This window comes from Monodon monoceros, unplaced genomic scaffold, assembly GCF_005190385.1.
Source record: "Monodon monoceros isolate NGI ecotype Baffin Bay Population unplaced genomic scaffold, NGI_Narwhal_1 Super_Scaffold_5, whole genome shotgun sequence".
Taxonomy (NCBI): Eukaryota; Metazoa; Chordata; class Mammalia; order Artiodactyla; family Monodontidae; genus Monodon; species Monodon monoceros.
The window spans coordinates 10,653,286-10,675,180 of record NW_021703782.1 but is presented as its reverse complement, the minus strand read 5'-3'; the positions used below and the strand labels follow the sequence as shown (position 1 = coordinate 10,675,180).

General features: G+C 44.7%; 1 protein-coding gene across 3 annotated transcripts in view; it reads right to left on the bottom strand.

Annotated features, from left to right (window-relative positions):
• CCDC25 (coiled-coil domain containing 25) overlaps positions 1-21,895 on the bottom strand; it is a 79,068-nt gene that overhangs the window by 13,964 nt on the left and 43,209 nt on the right. Inside the window, exon 9 of one of the 3 annotated variants that reach the window (XM_029203946.1) lies at positions 19,947-20,854. The exons of 1 other annotated variant lie outside the window; for it this stretch is intronic. In XM_029203946.1, coding sequence (XP_029059779.1) covers positions 20,759-20,854 — 96 coding nt within the window. In that variant the 3' untranslated portion in view covers positions 19,947-20,758. Of the gene's footprint in view, positions 1-19,946; positions 20,855-21,895 lie in introns of those variants that run through there. One more of the 3 variants, XM_029203950.1, reaches the window with a different exon arrangement.

The window sequence follows — 21,895 nt, the reverse complement described above, 5'->3', positions numbered from 1 at the left end:
CACACACACACACACACACACACACACACACACACACACACACACACGACACCGGGCCAACTCCCCTCAGAAGCACCAGTCCTGCTTTGAAATGAGTGTTCCTGTCTCTCCCCTGAGGGAAGACGTGCTGGAGATGGGAGAGGGGTGTCTTTGCTGCCAGCACCCCACAGGGTAGTCAAGCCTTCTCTGGTGACATCATGCTTTTGGAGTGGATGTTTGCTTCAAAAGCTGCAAAATAGTCTGAACTTTCAGCCCGGACTGGTCCCTGGAGGGCAGTGTCCTCTGAATTGGGCCAAAATGGAACTCACTCCTCTGCTCATTAAGGGAGCAGTTAGTGAGGGCGCCACTGCATCCCCCATGAAAATCCTCACAGTCTGAGTTTCTCCGGGTACCAGGGCCAGAGAAAACGAGCGTTGAGGGGGATGAGGAGAGGAGGGGGAAGGAGGGCAGGTCCAACGAGCCTGGAGCTGAACCGGAGGTCCCCACCCGCCTCCCTCTGGGGCTGCTGTCTTTTATCACAGGCACTTGGCTGGCAGGGACCTCTGCAGGACCTTGGTAGACCCAGGCAGGAGATGCTGGAGGTCAGCTGACAGTAAACCACCCCAGAGGGCCCTGGAAATTTAATCCCCAGGGGCGCCAAGGCTGACATCTCTGAGTCAGAGGCCTGGGACTAGGAAAGCAAGGGCACTTGAAGGACGAGGTGCCCATCATTCAATAGGCTTTGAAGCCAGAGGGACCTCTGTGCAGATCCCTGCTGGACGACCTTCAATAATTCGTTTGGCCTCTCCCACCTCACTTTCTGCATCTGAACGTGGGAATCCAACCATTTATTCATATATTCATTTGTTTGACAAGTATTTATTGAGTATCTACTATGTGTCAGGCACTGTGCTAGGCACTGGGGAAGCAACATTCATCAAACTATGCTTGACGACTCAGGAGGAGGAGCTGGTAGCTTAATGAAGACAAGTGGCATTACCCTAGGGATGTATAGAGGAGAAGCTACTAGTCTTGGGGCCAGGAAAACCTATCCAGAGGAAATGACATCTAAGCTGAGACTGGCAGGGTCTAAGTAGGAGTTCTTGAAAAGAAAAACAAAAGCAAAAAAGCAACATGGGCGTGGGCTTGGCATTAAGCGGGAGCATGGCTTAGCAGAGGGATTCAGTATGGCTGGAGAGGGCGTGTGCAGTGGGAAGAAGATCCAGGAGGGAGAGGTTGAAGAGAGAAGTGGAGGCTGAGTATTCATGCTCAAGTTGAGATTTTATCCTAAGTCTGCACTTCAATGGAGGGGAGAGAGAAGATCAGCTTTGTGTGGCCACGGGATGCAGAACTGATTGAAGGAGAGAAATACACAAGAGCTTAAAGAGACTGTGAGATGAAGGATGTTGCCATGAGCCAGGCACGAGACAACAGGGGTCTGACTGTGGAGGTGAAGTGAAGGCAGAGAAGGGGAGAGCAGGTGAGTGTGAGAGGTGATGAGACGAAGAAGCAGTGGAACTTGGAGATTCAATGGGTCTCGCAGGAGAAGACGAGGCGTCGATGCTGGGAGGAGTGGTAACGATTTTAGCACCAAGGAGAAATGTGCGAGTTGAGAATGGTATCTATGAGAAAAGAGCCGATCCATGCTGTAGACCCTGAAGAGGCTCAGAATGTGAAGGCACCAGGAAGGGAGGAGGGTAGGGTGAGGCATGGGAGGAAAATGAGGACGTAAGTAGGAAACCTATCTACCTTCAGAATACTAGCACTAGGTTCTTACTCCTTAGGCAGGAGGCAGGGTTTATTCTTAGGAGAAAGAGAACAGAAGAGGTGATGGACGTGGGGGCTCCAGGCACCAAATAGCGGGGGTGAGATTCAGGGCTAAAAAGGAAGTACCAGTTGAAAGTCTGACTATGGGGCAGGCAGGGAGCCCCTTCCTCTTGCCTTACCTGCTGATGCACATCTTTTCTCCAACAGGAAAATAGGATTCTTTAGAGAAACTGAATAGTTCCCAAGGAAAAATCTTCCAGATACTAATATTCAGGGCGAGTGGTCTTCCAAAGAAATGGCAAAGTCTCATCCCAGTCACTTTAAAGTGATAAGCAACACAGAGCTTCCAATCAACTCTTGTAGTTCCTCATTCTTAAATATGAAAAGGCAACTAATCTCATATGTTCACAGAAATATGAGAGGCCATGGAACAAGAACAAGGTGCTATGAAAAAGGAACAATCATTTAACACGAAAGAGTTCTTGGAAATTAACAGATAAAATAAAACATACAGTTGAAGGGTTAGAAGATAAGACTAAGGACATTTCCCAGAAAATAGAACATAGGAATAAGAAATAAGAGCGAGAAGATAAGAAAATCAGGAGATCAGTCCAAGAGGTTCAACGACTAACAAGTTCCAGAAAGAGAGAGAAAATGAAGAAGAAGAAATTATCAAATAAATAATATAATAAATGTTCCAAGAGTTAAAGAGTACATGACACAGGATTAAAAGAACCTGCCAAAAGCCTAGAACAAAGAATTCTGAAAGACCTATACCTAGGTCTTTGATCCTAAAATTCCAGGACACCAAGCATAAAGCCAAGAACTTAAAAGCTTCTAGAGACAGAACAAATTACACACAAAGGAATAAGAATAGCATTAGACTTCTCCTGAGCAAATGTATCTTAAAATTATGACATCAAATTATTTTCAGCCTATGTTTTTGTACCCAGTTAGTCGATCAGCCAAGTGTGACAGCAGAACAGAAATGTTTCCCAAACATGCAAAGATTCAGAAAATTCAGTTCCATCCACAGTGTCTTGGGAAACTATGGGAGAATAGGTACCAAAAAAACAAAAAAATAAACTCAAATAGAAACAGTCACAGATTCCCAGAAATGGGGTTGCAACTCAGAGAAGTGGTGAGAATTCTCAGAGGTTACTCTAGAGCAGACTTAGGAGAAGAATGAAGGACTCCCAAAAGGAGCTCTCTAGAAAAAACATAGACTTGAAAACAAAAATGATATTGTAGATTTCATGATGAAGCTCCTCAAAAGAAGTACAGAAAATTATGCAAATAAAAAGAAGAGCAATTAATAACTCCAGGAAAAATGAAAAACTATACAGGAAAGAGAATGCATTCATAGTGTGCCACTTGACTTTTGTCATAAGCAATATTTATATAAGTCTTAATGATGTAAACCCTGATTACAGATATAAAATTTAAAAATGGCAGGGCTTTCCTGGTGGCACAGTGGTTAAGAATCCTCCTGCCAATGCAGGGGACATGGGTTTGAGCCCTAGTCCAGGCAGATCCCACATGCCACTGAGCAAATAAGCCATGCATCACAACTACTGAAGCCCGAGTGCCTAAACCCCGTGCTCTGCAACAAGAGAAGCCACCGCAATGAGAAGCCTGCACACAGCAATGAAGACCCAACACAGCCAAAAATAAAATTAATCAATTTTTAAAAATTAAAAAAAAAATAGTGATTCAACCATATGGAGAGGACGGGGAGACAACAGGTGGAGGTGGCAATGAGAAAGGTAATACTTCACATACTATCATAACAGAAAAGTCAGTAGATACACTATGCCTAAAACTGATACATTGACAAAAATGCAGTGTTAGCATATAAGTTTTATATTATAGGGATAACTACCAAAAGAAGTGGGTGAAAGCGGTTGTCTGGGCAATGGGTAGGGGGACAATTTTTGGAATGTGGCGAGAGATAAACTCTCACTATTTTTCATTACGGACTTAAAAAAACACATACAGATATTCTTTTTATACATTGTTTTAGCATAAAAAAATTAAATGTTAATAAAAGACTAAAAAATAGATGTGAGTTCCCATTCTCATTTCCCCCTCTTAGAATGTGAGGAAATCCCTAGCGGAGTAGCCCTTGAATTTCAGAGTCAGGAGAAGGGAGAAAGGCAAGTTGCTTGAAAGTACGTCTATAGTCTACAGTTGTCTTCTGGGCAGGCAACACAGAGATGACGTTGGTAAAGTACCCAGCACAGAACAGACTCTCTCCTCAAGAAATGTCAGTTTTCCTTTCTTCCCCCCTTGAGTGAACACTTCCTATCCATCTATATATATATAGATGGATATATATATCCATATATACACACTTTTTTTTTTTAAATGAACACAGTTCAGAGAAAAGCAAAAGATCAGGAACAGATTCCAAAAACCAAAGTCAGAAGATTATTGACCATTTGGATGAGTTCATGGTTTCTAACCTGTGTGATCATCAGAGTCACCTGAGAAGATTTTACAAAAGGTTTCTGGACCCTATTCAAGACCTAGAGTAACTGGGGCCCAGGGAAGCGGAATAAGTGACCAGGCCAGGAAGAAGCAGGACTGGACAAGGGCCTGGCCTCCTGCCCAGGTGCTGTGGCCTCCACACACCCACTTGGGCTGCATGCTACCCCGGTTTTCTCTTCAAGGTACCCCATTGGGTCCAAGAAGCTCCAACCATGTACCTCTTTGGACAGTGCTGAGATTCAGTGCTGGAGCAGGGGGTGCTTCGAGTCCCACGGAGGCCAGCTCAGACTCACCTGCATGGCCTCGGATTCCCCCAGACCCAGAGGAGCAGTGGAGCACTTTTGTCAGGTGGGCAGCTGCGCGGCTTCCTAAAATGCCCTCCAAAATGTGCCTAGAGGCGTGGGGTGCTGGCGCAGGGCTAGAGCCACACAGTCCAGCTGCGTCAATGGCGTGGCCAACCTAGTGCTGATGCCTGGTTCCAGCCAACTCTGATTCACATACTTCATCACTCGGACAAGATCCCACCCCCTGCCCCCACTTCCTCTCCTCCTTCCAGGTCTCTCTCCCTGCCCGTGGTTGATGGGCTGGTCCAGGCAGCTCCACCCTAGGACACAGATGCCAGGATCCCCAGGTCAGCAAATTCAGTGGTATGTGGTTGCAGAAAATCGAAGAGAGCCTTTTCTTAGGCCTGAACAATTCCCCCATCCTCCTGTTCCTATATTTCTATAGCATGGGGCCAAGAAAAATTCTGTTTAGGAGAAGGAATTGAAAATAAAAACAATCTCGCCTTACATTTGCATATCATTTTCTACATACAGGCTCTTTCGTATGTAATTTTTCAGACATTTGAGCCTCACAAGCACTCTTTACTTTTTTTTTGGCGGGGGAGGGGGGGAGCAGTTAACGCTATATTTATTTATTTTAAATTGTTTTTATTGAAGTATAGTTGATTTACAGTGTTTCAGGTATATAGCAAAGTGATTCCGTTATATATATATATATATTCAGTTGCATATATCTATTCTTTTTCAGATTGTTTTCCATTATAGGTTATTACAAGGTACTGAATATAGTTCCCTGTGCTGTACAGTAGGTCCTTGTTGCCTATCTATTTTATATGTAGTAGCGTGTATCTGTTAATCCCAAATTCCCAATTTATCCCCCACCCCATGTTTGCTGTTGGAGGCTCTAAGTTCAAGACCCTACACTACCCACCTCATCCACCTCTTCTCTTGTTTCTGCTCGTTTATCATTGGACGGAGGGAGAGGAAGGTTTTCTGTTAAAGGAGACACTACTGACACAGAGGACCTCCTGCTCTCCTTGGATGTGGTAGGCGGCAGGCTAGTCGAGGGACCAGAGCCAGAACAACCTAGGCAGAAACTATGGAGTTTAGTGACATTTAGAAATATTTATAGTGAAAATTTAAAGCATAACAAAAGTAGAGAGCAATGAACTACTACTCAGACCTGATCATCCAGACCTTTTAAAAAACTTGACTCATGGCCACACTTCTTTCATCCCCACAAATGGATCGTTTTGAAGCAAATCCATAGTATCACCAAATATTCAGCCAGTGTTCAAATTTCCCCCAAATGTGCCTGTAGCGTTTGATTGACATGTCTCCTAAGTCTCTTTGAATCTATAGGTTCCTGCTCCTTCTTTTTCCTTGTAAACGTTCTTTGTTGAAGAAGCCAGGTCATTTTTCCTATAGGGTTTCCCACATTATGGATTATGCTGGTCATATTTTTAAAAATCATTCCTCTGCTCCAGTTATTTCTTGTAAATAAATTGATAGATCTATAGATGAAAGGTGCGATTTTTTTTTTTTTCGGTATGCGGGCCTCTCACTGTTGTGGCCTCTCCCGTTGCGGAGCACAGGCTCCGGACGCGCAGGCTCAGCGGCCATGGCTCACGGGCCCGGCCGCTCCGCGGCATGTGGGATCTTCCCAGACCGGGGCACGAACCCGTGTCCCCTGCATCGGCAGGCGGACTCCCAACCACTGTGCCACCAGGGAAGCCCACAAGGTGCGATTTTTAAGCAAGAATACTTCGGAGGTGATGTTGTGCCATTAGGAGATATGTAATGTCTCCCGGCCTCTCTTGCTGTGATGTGACTGAACACTGATGAGTAGGTCCATCGGCTCATAAGGGCTTTGCAGAGTCGTGATTCTAATACTGCATCTTCACTTACCAGCTGGATTCTTTCAGAGAGAATTTTTTTCTCCTCAAATAATGATTACCTGGAGGTATAGTTCCTATAGGAAAGGCAGATGGAATTCTTGATCCCCTTCCTTTTATGTTTTCAGAATGAATTGGTTCCCCCACTATATCCCCCAAAAATGATCTGTGAGTTCTTTTTATTATTCCTATTATTATCATGAACTCATGGGTTGTAACAATTTTGATGTGTTTCAATCTATTGCACTTTTTACTCTTACTTGTGTTCAAATGGTCCCATTTTGGGCCTCCCCAGCTTAGTTCCTGAATTCTTCTGCCCCAACTTCAGTAATCTTTGATAGTTTCCTTGCTTTCAGGAATGATAAAATGTTCTTGGCTTATCTTGTATATTTCCTGTCTTGGATCTGTAATCCAGTACTCTTTTAGGAACTCTGATTCCTGTTGGTGGAAAATGGTATTTAGAATTCATAATCTGCACACAGGAGGCACTCACTGCTACTGGTGGAGCTTTGCTTCTGAGTCTCTTTAATGGGTAGAACTAGGAAATATATATATGTATATATATATATATATGCACACACATATACATATATATGCATTTATTATATATGTGCTATCTTGTTTTAGTTTTTGAAAACAAATCAAACTTATGAAAAAGTTGCAAGTGAAGTACAAAGAACTCCCCACCCCCCAGCAAAAACCTTTTGAGAGTAAATTGTTACCACAAATGTCCCATAACCCTCAAATACTTTTTGTTGGTATTTCCAACAAACAAAAACATTTTCCTCCATATGCACAATACAACCATCAAAATGAGGAAATGCACGTTGATCTTTACTACCATGCTGTGTTCATACCACATTCAAGTTGTTTTACCAGGGTTAAACAAAAAGATCCAGTTTAGAATTACGCGTTGCATTTAGCTCTCATGTTTCTTTAGTCTCCTTCTGTCTAGAGCAGTTCCCCATCTTTCCGCAAAATTCAGGCCTCTGGAATTTTTGAAAACTATAGGGCAGCTGCTTTGTGGAATGTCCTACAGTTTGTGTTTGTCTAATGCTTCCTTATGATTAGGTTCAGGTTGTGCATTCAGGGCAAAAACATCATGGAAGTGAGGCTGGGTTCTCATTGCATCTTATTAGGTGACACACAACTTCAGTTTGTTGCATTACAAATGATGTTCATTTTGATCGCTTGATTAAGGTGGTAGCTGCTAGGCTTCTCCATTGTAAAATAATTCTTTCCGTCTTTGTAATTACTAAGTGTTTCTTGGAAAAGTACTTTGAAACTATGTAAATACCCTATTCTTTGCCAAACTTTCAATTCTTTCATTTACATAGTTATATCAATATGGACTCTAGATTTCCTATTTTATTCCATGGGTTATTATCCATTGTGATCACTGTTGACTTTGATGCTCAAATTGTCCCAGATATGGCCAGTACGTGCCCCTTCAGACTAGCTTCTGTGTCTCTCTGACTTGTACCCATTGTATTCCAGGCTCATCTTGTACTTTGCCTGTCCCAGCTGTGAAATAAGTCATTTCTCCAAAGAACAGTTTCCTTTATTGTAGAATAATACTTAGAAACCAAGATCAGGATGCTAAAACAGCTTATTGCTTTATGGGGCATCTTCATTCTCAGGACTTCTATCAGTGGACATAGCTCGGGGAGATTAAACTTGTACACATACACACACATCTATATTTGTCTCTATATCTATATCTATTTGTGGGAAATAATGAGTTCAATTCCAGTCCAACACTACAGGGTCCATTCTGCTTTCTCTCCTTCTGTATTTGTAACATCTTTCTCCGGGGGGTTAGGCAATCACTCCCATTATCCATAATATGTTTACTCATTTGGCCAATTCCCCACAGCGTCCCATAGCTGCTGCCACCTCCTCTCCTATGGCAAGCCCTCTCCCCACCCTACTGGGGCTCTAACACCCATTCCAGGCTGCAGCCACTGACTGTCCCCATGGGCACCCTCCCCATCTGCCCACGCTCCAACACCCAGCGCCAGGCTGCTCCTCCACACAGGCACCATCCTCGTCCCAGTTGGCTCTGACCACACACTGGCAGCTCACTCTTCCACAGGGACACCCTCTGCGCCCCACGGCTCCCCTATCCTGATCCCCCCCAAGCGTGCACCTCTTCCTCAGCTGCACCTCATGGCCTTAGGGATGAATTGTTGAACAAGAGAAAAGAAGACAAAGGAAAGAGAGGACAAGAAAGAAAGAACAGTTACGTTTTGTTTGTTTGTTTGTTTTTAACAGAGAGGAAAAGCTTCTGGAGTACATGTACTTCCAATCCAAATTTAGAAGTATATAATTTTACTCAATTTCTTTGATTTCATATTTTTATCCTTTTTCTCTTAAGCTAAAGATCTTGATTCCTAACCATATCAAAATGATTATTTACTCTACCTTACTATATGTTTAATAGTTTCAGACTAACAAAACCAATACTATTGCAAACAATATGATTGGTGAAAAGAGTTTAAGATCTTTTAGAGTTCTTTTTATCCTAAGGTATTCCCCACTAAGGGTGTACAGTCAAATTACTATGTTTAGGTCATTTAAAATAATTACTCTCAGTGTGGTTAAGCCTCCAACTCAAAATGCAGTTGTATATTAGGTTTCATTTTGCTTTTGTATTTTCAGGATAACTAGAGAGAGAAAAGAGATTCGAGTTGGTAATAAATTTTGGCAGAAAGAACACTCTGAAGGACACTAGTTCAGGATGGGTGGAGGATAGAGGGGAGAGGTCCAAAAAGTTATGAGAGGGTCATAGAAGAGGACTGAAAAGCCACAAAAACCACATAACCTCTTCGGAGAGCAACTTGGCAATATCTACCAACATACATTTGATACTTTACTACCATGTAATATTTATCACTTACTGTAGACTTAGCATGTAAGTCTGTATGTAAAAACATTTGACTCAGCAACCCCATTTCTAGGGATCTATCCCAAAGACACACTGGCATAAATATGAAAAGATAACGTGTTCAAGGCTGTTCAATGCAGCACTATTTGTAACAGTAGAAGATTAGGGATAACACTAACATCCATCAGGATGTTGAGAGACTCATGAGGACATAGGGCCGTGAAGGGGCCTGATAAACCAGAGTTTGAGGAAGCAGAAACCATGAGGAAACAGAATTTATGAGGGAGAAAGAGAGAGAGGGAGGAGAAAAGAATCAATTTGACTAGAAGCTTCATGAGGCCAGGCAGGAATCGTTCTCAGTTTTAGTCACTGGAGTATCTCAAACACTTAAAATGGTGCTTGGCACACAGTAGGTGATCAATAAATATTTATCAATATACTGATAAATGAATAAGGTAGCAAGGTGGGGGAGAAAGAGTAGCACTGACAGAGAGACGCAGGAACAGAAAACCATGCAGGGCACAGAAAGGACACTAAGTGAGCAGGTTTTCCTCTCCCAGCCAGCCCACCACGTTCTAGTGTGCTTGATGCAAAGTCTCCTGGGATCCAAAATCTAACTCAGGGGTTGAGATAAGATCTGCCTTTTTGTATATTCTACACTTTGTCTTCTAGAATTATTAGAATTAAAAAATGTGGTCAGGGCTTCCCTGGTGGCGCAGTGTTTGAGAGTCCGCCTGCTGATGCAGGGGACATGGGTTTGTGCCCCGGTCCGGGAGGATCCCACGTGCCGCGGAGCGGCTGGGCCCGTGAGCCATGGCCGCTGGTCTTGCGCGTCCGGAGCCTGTGCTCTGCAACGGGAGAGGCCACAACAGTGAGAGGCCCGTGTACCGCAAAAAAAAAAAAAAAAAATGTGGTCAAACTTCTGGCTTTTTTTCTGTGGAACAGAAATGATTCCTCTGTGCAGCTTAAATGTGCATTTCTTCTATTATGAGTAAAGTTGATCAGCTCTTTATATGTTTCATGGTCACTTGTATTTTTTGTTTTCTGTCCCCTTAATGTCCTTCTTGACATCCTGATTTGCGGGAGCTCCATATCGCCTTTGGGAACAAGATAAGCCCGTCTTATTTACTTTATGACATAATTTGGTTTTTATGGTTCAAAAGATAATAGTAGACAGGCACGATAAGGTGAATGGTAAGTAAAGCAGCTTCCCAACCAATTTCATTCTAGGCTTCTGCTCCCTCACCTTCACTCCATACACACACTTTCCCCAAATTAGCCCAAACCTCACAAACAATAGGAAACGTATTACATTCCTAGCAACACCATCTGGCCAGTTAGTCTCACCGTCTCCCTCACCCCACTCCCTCTACCAACTTGTCTCCTTCTGACTCAAGACTGCAACTTCAACTCTTGCCTGGATCTCCAGCCTGCCAGACTGCCCTGCAGACTTCAAACTTGCCAACCAACCCTCACAATTGTATGAGCCAATTCCTTAAAAAGAAATATAAAAATATTTACGTGTGTGTGTGTGTACACTGGCTGAGATGGCCAGTAATGGTGAGTCACACAAAAATGGTATTTAGAGCAGATGGCAGGGAAAACCCAGTGGCTGCTTATATGCATAAGACTGAGCAAATAAGTAAATAAATCGATGGTAATGGGAGTCAGGTTTCTCACTGACAGAGAAAGTAGGTGTAAATATGAAAATGGGAAATGCAAGAATAAATCCTGTAGTTTGGATTGAAATTGAAGTATCAGTGTGAATTCATGGTTTGATAGGTAGGTAGGTAGATAGAAAGATAGATAGGTAGATAGACAGACAGATAGATAGATAGAAGATAAATAGATAAAAAAAATAAACGGAGATGAAGAGGTACATGTGCGTTCTCTGTAGTACTGTTGCAACCTTTCTGCAAGGTTGAAAGTGGTCCAAGATAAAATTACAGAGCTCCATAGAGATGTAGACACAGATACAGGTATAGAGATGTAGATGGATATATAGATAAACACTAGAATGATACCGCCTAATATACAACTAATAAAAGGGGTAACCTAGGGCAGCTGGGCATGGGAGAAAGAATAGATGCAGTCAGGCAAGAGGATAAGACTTTTCAATGTAGATCTTTTAACGTAATTTTTATTTCAAACCATGCGATAGTATTAACTACTCGAGAAATAAACCAAATTTAAGAAGTATAAAACACTTCTGTCCCATAACCCTCAAATACTTTTTGGGAGTTTGAAAATCTGGGAGATTTTCAGGACGTGGAGTTTTTAAAGACAGAGACAGCAGCAAGCTTGATCCTATCCACACAGGGAGAGACGGGAGGGGTAATGATGATACTTCTCAGAACAGAGATGAGGCCTAGGCTGGGTGATGCTGAGCAAACCACTTTATTTCTGAAGGTCTCAGTTTGCTCATCTGTTTAATGTGCATAATAGCAAAGGGGCCTTAAGGATTAAACAACACTATATCTGGCACTATATATAGGAGGTGCTTAGTAAATGTCTGTTGTTTATTCCCGTTTCTGTCTTCAAAAACTCCATGTCCTAAAAATCTCCCAGAATGGAACAATGTGCATTTCTTCTTGCAGGTGAAGTAGCTTCTCTTTGCAATTGGAGAAGCAAATGTAGTCAATTACAAACTAATTGTCTCCATTCCCAGCTGCCTTTAAATAGCCAACCCTCCTCACTTATTTAGGATTTCTGCCATCAAAACGTCTTGGGAGATAAAAGATAAAAGACACAGTCCTTACTCTCTGGGAACGAGTAATTGCTTACAATTTACTTTGAGAAGTGGAAACATACAGGTCATTGCAAAGAACCAGGGAATAGGGAGGAAAAGCAGGTGACTCAGCCTAAAGATGGCTTCCTGGAGCTATTTGAGCTAAGTCTTCAAGGATAAGCAGGAGTCGGCCAGGTCAAAGGAAGGGAGGGGCCAGGGCTCTTCCCCAGGAGAGAGCAGCAGCTGGGGAGGTTATGGAGGTGACAGGAGACACTTGGTGCTCAAAGGCTGAGCTTCAGCTGGGTAAGGAAGGACACCTAACCCTCTCTGTCAATTGAGAATCAAGAAGGGCCAGACGGTCCTGATGTTGGAGGCCCAGGCTCCAGCCTTGCCCAAGGCAGCAAAAGAGTCCAGTGAGGCTGAAGGATGAGAAGTAGCAGGAGCTGCGTGGAGCCAGAGCCGTGCACACGCTCTCCGGGCCCAGGTTTCCACCTTGTCCTTCTTGGGAGCTTTAGGCTCAGGTCTTCCCAGACCCTTTTGTGGGGTGTGTATGGAGGGAATAGGCACCCTGGGCAGGGCCCTGTTCTCTCCCCACCATCCTGGAACTGCACACCCCAGACTGGGACTCAAACTCACAATCTCCCAGCTGAAACTGCACACCTGGTCTCAGGACTTAATGAAGCTCAGTTTCTTTACGTCTTGTCGCAGAAGGAATTCACTGAGAGGTAAAGTGATAAGAAGTAGATTTATCGAGAGAGATATATATGCCCCATAGACAGAGTGTGGGTCATCTTAGAAGGTGAGAGAGGCCCTGAAATATGGGGTGGTTAGTTGTTTTTTTTTGCAGTATGCGGGCCTCTCACTGTTGTGGCCTCTCCCGTTGCAGAGCACAGGCTCCAGACGCGCAGGCTCAGCGGCCATGGCTCACGGGCCCAGCCGCTCCGCGGCATGTGGGATCCTCCCAGACCGGGGCCCGAACCCGTGTCCCCTGCATTGGCAGGCAGACTCTCAACCACTGCGCCACCAGGGAAGGCCAGGGTGGTTAGTTTTTATGGGCTGGGTAATTTCATAGGCTAATGAGTGGGAGGATTATTCCAACTACCTTGAAGAAGGGATAGGAATTTCCAGGAATTGGGCCACCGCCCACTTTTTGGCCTTTAATGGTAGGCCTTGGAATTGTCACAGCGCCCTTGGGTGTGTCACTTAGCATATGCTAATGTATTACGATAGCGTATAATGAGGCTCAAGGTCTACTGGAAGTCGAATCTTCCGCCACCTTGCGCCTATTCGGTTCTCAACAGTTTATTCATATGTCATTCTTTTAAAGGTTGTGCCCTGCCCACTTCCCTCCTGTCTCAATCCCAGCCCTAGTCAGGTCCTGCCCCTTCCTGGATCTCTCCAGCAAGGCCAAAGGTCGTCACCGCCCCCCCCACCCCCACCCCGCCAAACCTCTGGGAAGAGGAGGGATTTCTCCCCCTAAACAGGCCCATTTTCAACCTCTCCAATCAGGTCGTTGCAGGTCCTTCCTAAGCCCTGGTTGGGAATCTTGTCTTGTTCTCCAAGTTTGGGGCCTGGTGGGCCTGGGAGGCAGGTCAGTCATGTATGGATGTGTGTGGCAGGGGGGGTGAGGGTAGGCCATTCTGTTTGTGCCTACGACTGGGTAGCTCCCAGTTTGGGGCAGCCTGAAGCTGATACCATTTACCAGGAGGCCCTCTTTAGGAAAAGGTGCATAACATTACAAATGCAAAATTAGACACAGACCTTGGAAGGGGGTCTGTGCAAGTGAGGTGACCCTACACATTAAGCATCATTGGTTTCATGGCAAGCCCTCTAAGACACTCACCACATCCTCCACCCGCTTTGGCAGTGGGGGTGGGCTGCAGAAAGAGTACAGGCCTAGGACCCTGATTCAGTCCAGCCTCTGCCCTGGATAATCAAATCGGGGCATATCTCTGTTCTGGCTGACCTCTAAGGTACTTCCCAGCTTCATGAACAAGGCCACTTAAAAACCATCCAAGTCCCTGTTACCTTTTTTGGAAGCTCCAGCCCATCTTACATTAAATGCAATACATTTTTTTTTTGGCCATGCCACGTGGCTTATGGGATCTTAGCTCCCCAACCAAGGACTGAACTCATGACCCCTGCAGTGGAAACGCAGAGCCCTAACCACTGGACATCCAGGAAATTTCCTAAATGCAGTAAAATGTATTTAATTAAACATAAACCCATTAAATATATATTTGGATTTGCTGTAAGATTTGGAAGCTGTTTTTAAACTTCACTTTGGGAAGTGTCATTCATTCAGCAAATATGCATTGCATGCCCACTCTGAGTCAGGTCCTGTTCTAGATATTGGGGTACAGAGTTAACAAAAACCCTTGCCCTTATGGAGCCTATGTGGGCTGGGGCCCAAGAAACAGATACAAAAAATAGATAGTGTGGCAGGGCAGATGGTGATAAGTGCTGTGGAGAAAAATAAAGCAAGAGATTAAAAAATAAAAAAATAAAAAATAAAGCACGGATGGGGATAGGGCTGGCTTATTGCTCATAAAGGCCCTGGAGTTTGGTGGTCAGTTCTGACCTTTGGCAATGACCGATGAAAGACAATTGGGATTAGTGGCGGCCTCTGATGAGACAAAAGTCACTGAGACTGGGTGTCTTGCCAGGAATACTCAGGACTCTGGAGCTCAACCTTAATTCAGGGATGATTCAGCGGTTCTTCGGCTTTGATTAACTCAAATAGTTTACAAATGAGTACAATTTCTCAATAATCAATGCGCATTGCTAACTTAGAAGTTTGAAATGAAATGTTTCTATGCTAAATCTAAGCCTAAGGATGGCAGACTACTATTACATTTGTAGACAGTAGTTGAACATGTATTTGTGTGCTGGTTTCTATTTGAATTTGGTAGCCCATCCATGCTTTTAAAGGTCTTAGACATTTCGTCTGCCCTGGGAAAGCTGGCAGGAACTGTGCTGAATGGGTGACCTGCCCTGGTAATGACCTCCTCGCATTGGGGCAGGTGCTCTTTGGTCGTGAAATTGAATAAAGACACAGGCAGGCCCTGGGTGCAGGGCGCCCATTGTTTTTGTTCACATCTACCCTGGGCTTCACATCTCTAAAAGGGAGATCGTATTCATGAACTACCCCATAGGGTAGTCTGAGGTTTCAGCAAGGTCATTCCTGGCCCTCACAGAGGCCTGCCAACTCTTTTTTAAAGATTTTTTTTTTTTGATGTGGACCATTTTTAAAGTCTTTATTGAATTTATTATAATATTGTTTCTGTCTTATGTTTTGGTTTTTCGGCCATGAGGGATCTTAGCTCCCCGACCAGGGATCGAACACACACACCCTGTATTGGAAGGCGAAGTGTTAACCACTGGACCACCAGGGAAGTCTCAGGCCTCCCAACTCTTGGTGCCTTCAGCTCTATTATCCACAAAGCTCTCTTTGAAAAACCATCCATCAGCTCCCCTGCTACATCCTGCGACTCACCAACCGGCCTCCAGCCCCCTCCTGAAAGGCTGACTCCTGGAACTGCTGTCACGAAGCCCCGACCTTCCAGCTTGGTCACAGCGAATTTTCGTTCACTCTCAAACACTTTCCCTCCTTCACCCTCCTCCTTAGCCAAAGTGGCTCTCCCCTGTCCCATGGGGTCATCTCCCACTGCCATCACACTCTATGGCCATGCAGGGAACTCTGCCTCGTTCCCTGCTGAGACCTCCAGGCCACGAACGCATCACCATCCCCTGCTCCTCCTTTGAAGTTCATCTGTTTCTGGCACTTTCCTCTTCAACTCCAGTGGCTCGGGCACCTAATGTGGGCCTGGCGCCCTGACCTGGTCCGTGGTGCTCGCCTGCCTGGGGATGCCCCCCCTGAGCCTGCTCCCACCCTGACATCACCCCTGGGTCCGTCTTCAGCAGCACGCAGCACCCCTTCCCCAGGCCACGTCATCACCCTACTCTGTGTCCATCCTCCCAGCCTCACGCTCGGTGGCTTCCCTTTCCTATCATAACCATAACCCACTCAGCTCTCCGCAGACCCCCAGTCACATCACCTGTCCCGTCTCCCCCGCCCGCTCCACTTTCATGCCGTCTGATTTCCTTCCCCTGAGGGCTGGAGCCCCTCAGCCCTTTAGATGCTGCCCTTGCCAATGGCCTCAACTCTTCTCAATTTACCCCTCTGCCCCAGACTGTCCTGTCTTCTCTCTCCTCTCCTGTTCCTTGGCTGGGAGTTGGCTGGTGGAGAAAGTTATCATTCCATGCTAAATGGACCGACTACGAAATCATTCTAACTCTGCCACTTCTTCGGCAATCTGATCCCTTTTCCCGTAATAGCACGCTTTTCATTACTCCAGGGACTATCTCAACCTTGGCCTTCCGCTCTCAAATTCTTAATACCGCGCCTATTGCCAATTTCTTAAAATTACTTCACCTACCACTTTCTGGAAGCCAATCTTTAAGAGCTTTGTCCTCTTCCCATCTCTGCAGTAAAATGCCTTCCTTGTTTTAGGGGATTAGTTGCCTCTGATTCTCTCCAAGTCCTAACTTCCTGGTCCAGATCAAGGACACTCCAGGTATTGAAAACTTGCGAAGGGGGGGTCTCTCAATGCTGTTTGAGAACTTTGAGAAATCATGGAAAGCAACAGGTCAGAAAACATAGTTCTGATTTTTCAAAGGTCGAAGGCGATTTCCCACAACTATAGGCTTGGTGAGCTTGCCCTCAATCTCCGACAAAATCATGGAAACCAAAAGTCTGCTTTATGCTCTTTAAAAAACAGTAGAGCAATTACTTGGAGCCAATACATGTTCTCTAAGCCTCATTTTGACAAGTCTGCTGGACTGGTAGATCAGGAAAATGCCATAAATATAGTTTATCTGGATTTCAAGCAAGGTTTTGTGTGGGGGGTTTTAATACTAAAATATAGTTGATTTACAATGTTGTGTTAGTTTCAGGTGTACAGCAAAGTGATTCAGCTATACATATATATATATATATATATATTCCTTTTTAGATTCTTTTCCAGAATATAGTTCCCTGTGCTATATAGTAGGTCCTTGTTGTTTATCTATTTTATATACAGTAGCAAGGTGTTTTTTGATAATCATGTGAGCAAGTAGGAAAATACCGTCTGAATTAAAGTAAAACTAGGAGAACTAGTTACTGGGTGACTGTGCCCAAAGAGTGCTAAATAATCCATTAATCTCAGTCAGAAGGGATGTTTCTAGAAGTTTGCTGAAGGTACTACCCTGAGATTTACCCATTCAACATTGCCCCAAATTTTTTGGATGATAATATAGAAGGAATACTTAGAAATATGTAGATAATATTTATAAAGGGTTAGAGGAGATAATTAAAGCCAGAATTAACTCAAGTCTAACAGGATATCTTTAACAGGGAAAATTAATTAAACACATAATATTGAGTGAAAGAGGCAAGTCATAGAAAAAAAATCACAATAAGATTCCCTTTAGGGGCTTCCCTGGTGGCGCAGTGGTTGAGAGTCCACCTACCGGTGCGGGGGACGCAATCAAGTAATTTTCTAATAGTCAAATGGCTTTAAAAATTCATGAGCTTCCCGTCTCTGGATGCATTCACGCCGAGAATGGAGGAGCTCTGTTATGGGTGGTTGGAAAGGACACAGAAGAGTACAATTGGTTTAAATAATCTTTCAGGTCCCTTCCAACCTCCACGGGCTACGGTTCTATGAAATTCCATGATTCAGTGCAACTTGTGCATTATGCCTGGGAAGGAAAGCGAGAGGCTGATTCTGAAACAAGAGAGATTTGTTTTCAAATATAAGCCTTATGTTTTGACAACTTTTTTTTTTTTTTTTGGCTGCACCACGTGGCATGCGGCATCTCAAACAGGGATCGAACCCGCGTCCCCTGCTGTGGAAGTGTGGAGTCTTAACTATTGGACCACCAGGGAATTCCCCCAGCTTCTTTTTAGATCGATACATGGCATTGGTTTAGAAGGTCCGGGCACCTTCTACCCCGCATTTCTGAGAATTCAATGGCCAAGAGCTTTGGGACCCCACCCCCACCAACAGAAGCATCTCTTTTCCTGATGTGCTTCAAGATTCTTGGCGCTGGAGGGGTCCCTGAGGTCCTGTGTCAACCTCCCAGCCAACTGCAGGAATGCAATATGGGCTCAGAGGGACACCTGGAACTACAACCGAACGGAAGCTGACTCATGCTGTTCTCTCCTGCCACCTTCTGGCCCTTCCCTTCATCTCCTGCTTCTTCAGAATGCTGGAGGTGTCTACTCAGGATAAAACATTTCCAGGAGGCCTCTGCCGCCCAGAATTCCTAGAGGGGAGGGACACTTCCTATAAGGGGAAAAGCTTGGAGGACTTCAGTGGTTCTTACTAAATCTAGGAAAAGCATAAATTCACAGATGACAATGACTGGAAGAGACCTCAGAACTCTTCTGACCCAGAGCCCTCAAACTGATAGCCCATGGGCGATGGACAGCCCATGGACAGGTCTGATTGGATCTAGCAGTGCTGAATAATTTTGAGCTACCATATACACATTTGGAAATTTGACTTAAAAGCCAGATTTGTAATGTAATTTGCTATCAGATATTCGTGAAGTCTCAAAACTGAGAGCAGTAAGTAGTTGAGTATATCCACATTCTACCTGCAAGACACACCAACAGCCAGATTACAACAGTGCTTATCTCAACGGACCCCTCCCATTGGCTCTGTAAAGGAGGACCAAGTGGTAACCCTCCTTAAACCTACCTTTCTAGCCTCTGCCCCACCCCTAGAGGAGCCAGCTGCTGGGGGGCAAGGGGAGCCCAGGGAGAGCTGGAAGAGGCAGAGTGAAGAATCAGACCTGAACCAGAAGGTGGGTTGAAGTTTGGAATCCTATTTGTGGTTAAAGTTTGGATTTAAATGATACTGGAATTTTTTTTTAATTTATTTTTTATTGAAATATAGTTGAATTACAATGTTGTGTTAATTACTGCTGTTCAGCAAAGTGACTCAGTTATACATACATGTTTTCTTTTTCCTATTCTTTTCCATCATGATTTATCACAGGATATTGAACATAGTTCCCTGTGCTATATACAGTAGGACCTTGTTGTTTATCCATTCTATATAAGACTGGAATTTTTAATACATAAAAGGAAACTGTAATTTAAAAATGTAACTGTTCCTATCCTGGGAAGCGGTCAGAAAGTCATGGAATCTGACCTATTCATCCAACATGTCATCCAAGGGTAGGGAAAGCAGACCATTGTGGAAGGTGAAATTAAAACGCTCTTCTTTTTCCCCTGTCCTGTCAAGTTCAGCTCCTTCAAAGAATGTTATTCATTGGCTTGTCTTATGGAACTTGATTTCCCTGGAGCAATTCGCAGCTGGAGCTCAGCGGCAGCTGCCCCCTTTAGAAGAGCTACCCACACGTGGTGCGCACACGCTTGCCCACCTCGCCTCACGGGCCCTCATTCCCATCACCAGCCTGCCCCCCGTAGCATTGGGATTTATAATCCTTCCTCTAGTCCTATTCCTTTCTCCAGTGGGCAACAGGAGGCCCAGAGGGGTCAAGTGACTTGTCGTTAAGTCACATAGTAAAGGAGCTGAGTTACATCCTAAAATGCACACTCCTAAAGGTAAAATCTAGGGTGAAAATGGTGTACGGCTCCCGTTCCTTCATGCTACGGGCATATCCTCACCCACGCTAGATCTTCTCTCCCGTCCTTTCTGCCATAGTAAGAAGAGGCGCTGGGATGCAGGGTAGCTAAGGTAGCAAGCTGGGGGCGGGAGACAGAACCGAAGGGGGGCTGGGGTGCTGACATCCCGAGTTGCCTGAGACCAGTCCTATTCCCACCCCCTCTCCACCCCCAAGCACAAACTGAGATGAAAGCAAGCAGTTTTCTTTTCCTTTGTTCGTTCTCCACTGCACTCAGATTTTAACTGGAACTTGGGAGTTTACTGAGAGAGAACCTGTCCTGTACCTCCGTGTCCAGACAGAGGTTGTTTCGTGGATGGGGACACCAAGACACCACTTGTCCTCTCATTCCTCTCCACTTCTGAACTCCTGACCTTCCCCTAAGCCCCAGCGAGGGGTGACTCTGGGAAGGGGCTGGGCATTTTCTCTTGGATTAAATGCCCCACGAGGCAGAAGCATAGAGCAGTCCCCCCATACTCCCCCTTCGCTGAGCCGCTGGTACATCCGGGCTGAGAAGCAGGCCGAATCCCCGAGCTCAGCTGAGTCCAGATCTAGACATTCTGCCTTTAATAGAAAACTGGTACTACTGGTAGCCTCCAAGAAGGGGAACTGCAAACATTTATCACTCTACCCATATTTTCTTTTAAGTACACTTTATTTTTTAGAGCAGTTTTAGGTTCACTGCAAAATTGAGTGGAAGGTACAGAGTTCCCACGTACCCCCTGCCCCCCTCACATGCACACAGCCTCCCCACCATCAACATCCCTCACGAACGGTATGTCCATTACAGCTGACGAACCTACATGACGCGTCATTATCACTCAGAGTCCACAGTTCGCAGTTGGGTTCACTAGGTGTTGGACATTCTATGAGTTTGGACAAACGTATAATGACATGTATCCACCATCACAGTATCATCCAGAGTAGTTTCACTGCCCTAAAATACCTGTGCCCTTTTCTACCTTTTAAATTCTGAATTTCTAATCACATAAAGGGAAATATTTTAAACATTCTTCCCAACTCAGAATCCCCGGAGATCCAGCAGAGTTCAGTGGTGCTTGGAGGGAGGAGTCGACATGCTGAAGTGAGGGAAGGTTTGTGTGTTTCCTTTATCCTCTTGAATCCCTGATATACGAGCAGTTGTCTGGACAGATGTGAGGGAGAAAGAGTCCTGGTAATCAGTGTATTGTCCTGTTCACGAAGGTCTTAACGACAATAAAGCCCTAATCGATCACTGGACTTAAACATGGCAGCGGAACGCTTTCCGCCACGGCAGGAGCAGGATCTCGAAGGGCCTCGCCGAGGGGCGGGAGGCGGGCAGGAACACAGGTTGCCCTCTCCCTTCTTATTGAAAAAGGAAACATTTTCCAACCATAGGTACTAGTACAGCTTTTCCTGTGACTAAATTTAAGCCTTGACTATTTCAGACCTTCCATCCTTTTCCTAAGACTCTTCTTAAAGCAATTCTAGTTTGGAAATAAGTTATGTAAGCCTCACTGGGTGCAGAGTACGTTAACCAAAGAACAAAAATTTCAGAGTTTTGAAGGGATTAATATAACGAAGAGAGGGGCTTCACAACTGAAGATAACTCTGGGCAAGGCTGAGACGGATAAAAGGCCATTGCCTCGAACTGTATTTTTCTCTTGACATTTCTCAGTCTGCAATTTTAACCTGTTGACCCTGAATCTGACTAAGAGCTAAAACGGTTCAAGATCCACAGAAGAGCCCTCAACACCTGGAAAATCCCATTCTCATAAGCATATCCCAGAAATCATAAGCAAATGTTGACCTTCTCTCTACAAGGCAAAGTGCTGAGGCAGAAACCAAAATGCCAGCAAGAATGCAGGCCGCTAAGCCTTCACCTAGGCAGGATGTGAAACGTCAGGCCATTAGTCTTATATTTTTAATGCAGTGGTTACAGGATGGGGTTGATGTGGGATTGAAAAACAATACTGACTTTGGAGAATTCCTTTTTTTTTTTTAGCCTTAAACACTGACACCCACTCACCAGGGTTGGGTACTAGCAAAAGCTACATGGGATTCTAGGGTGAGCGTTCCCTTCCCCTGGCCTCTGTTCCTTGGCTGTCGTCAACAAAAGCAGAAAATGCCTAGTCAGAGCCCACAGGCGCGTGCCAACACAGAGACCTGTTTCTTATTTCATCTGGCACAGTACAGAACTGCAGTC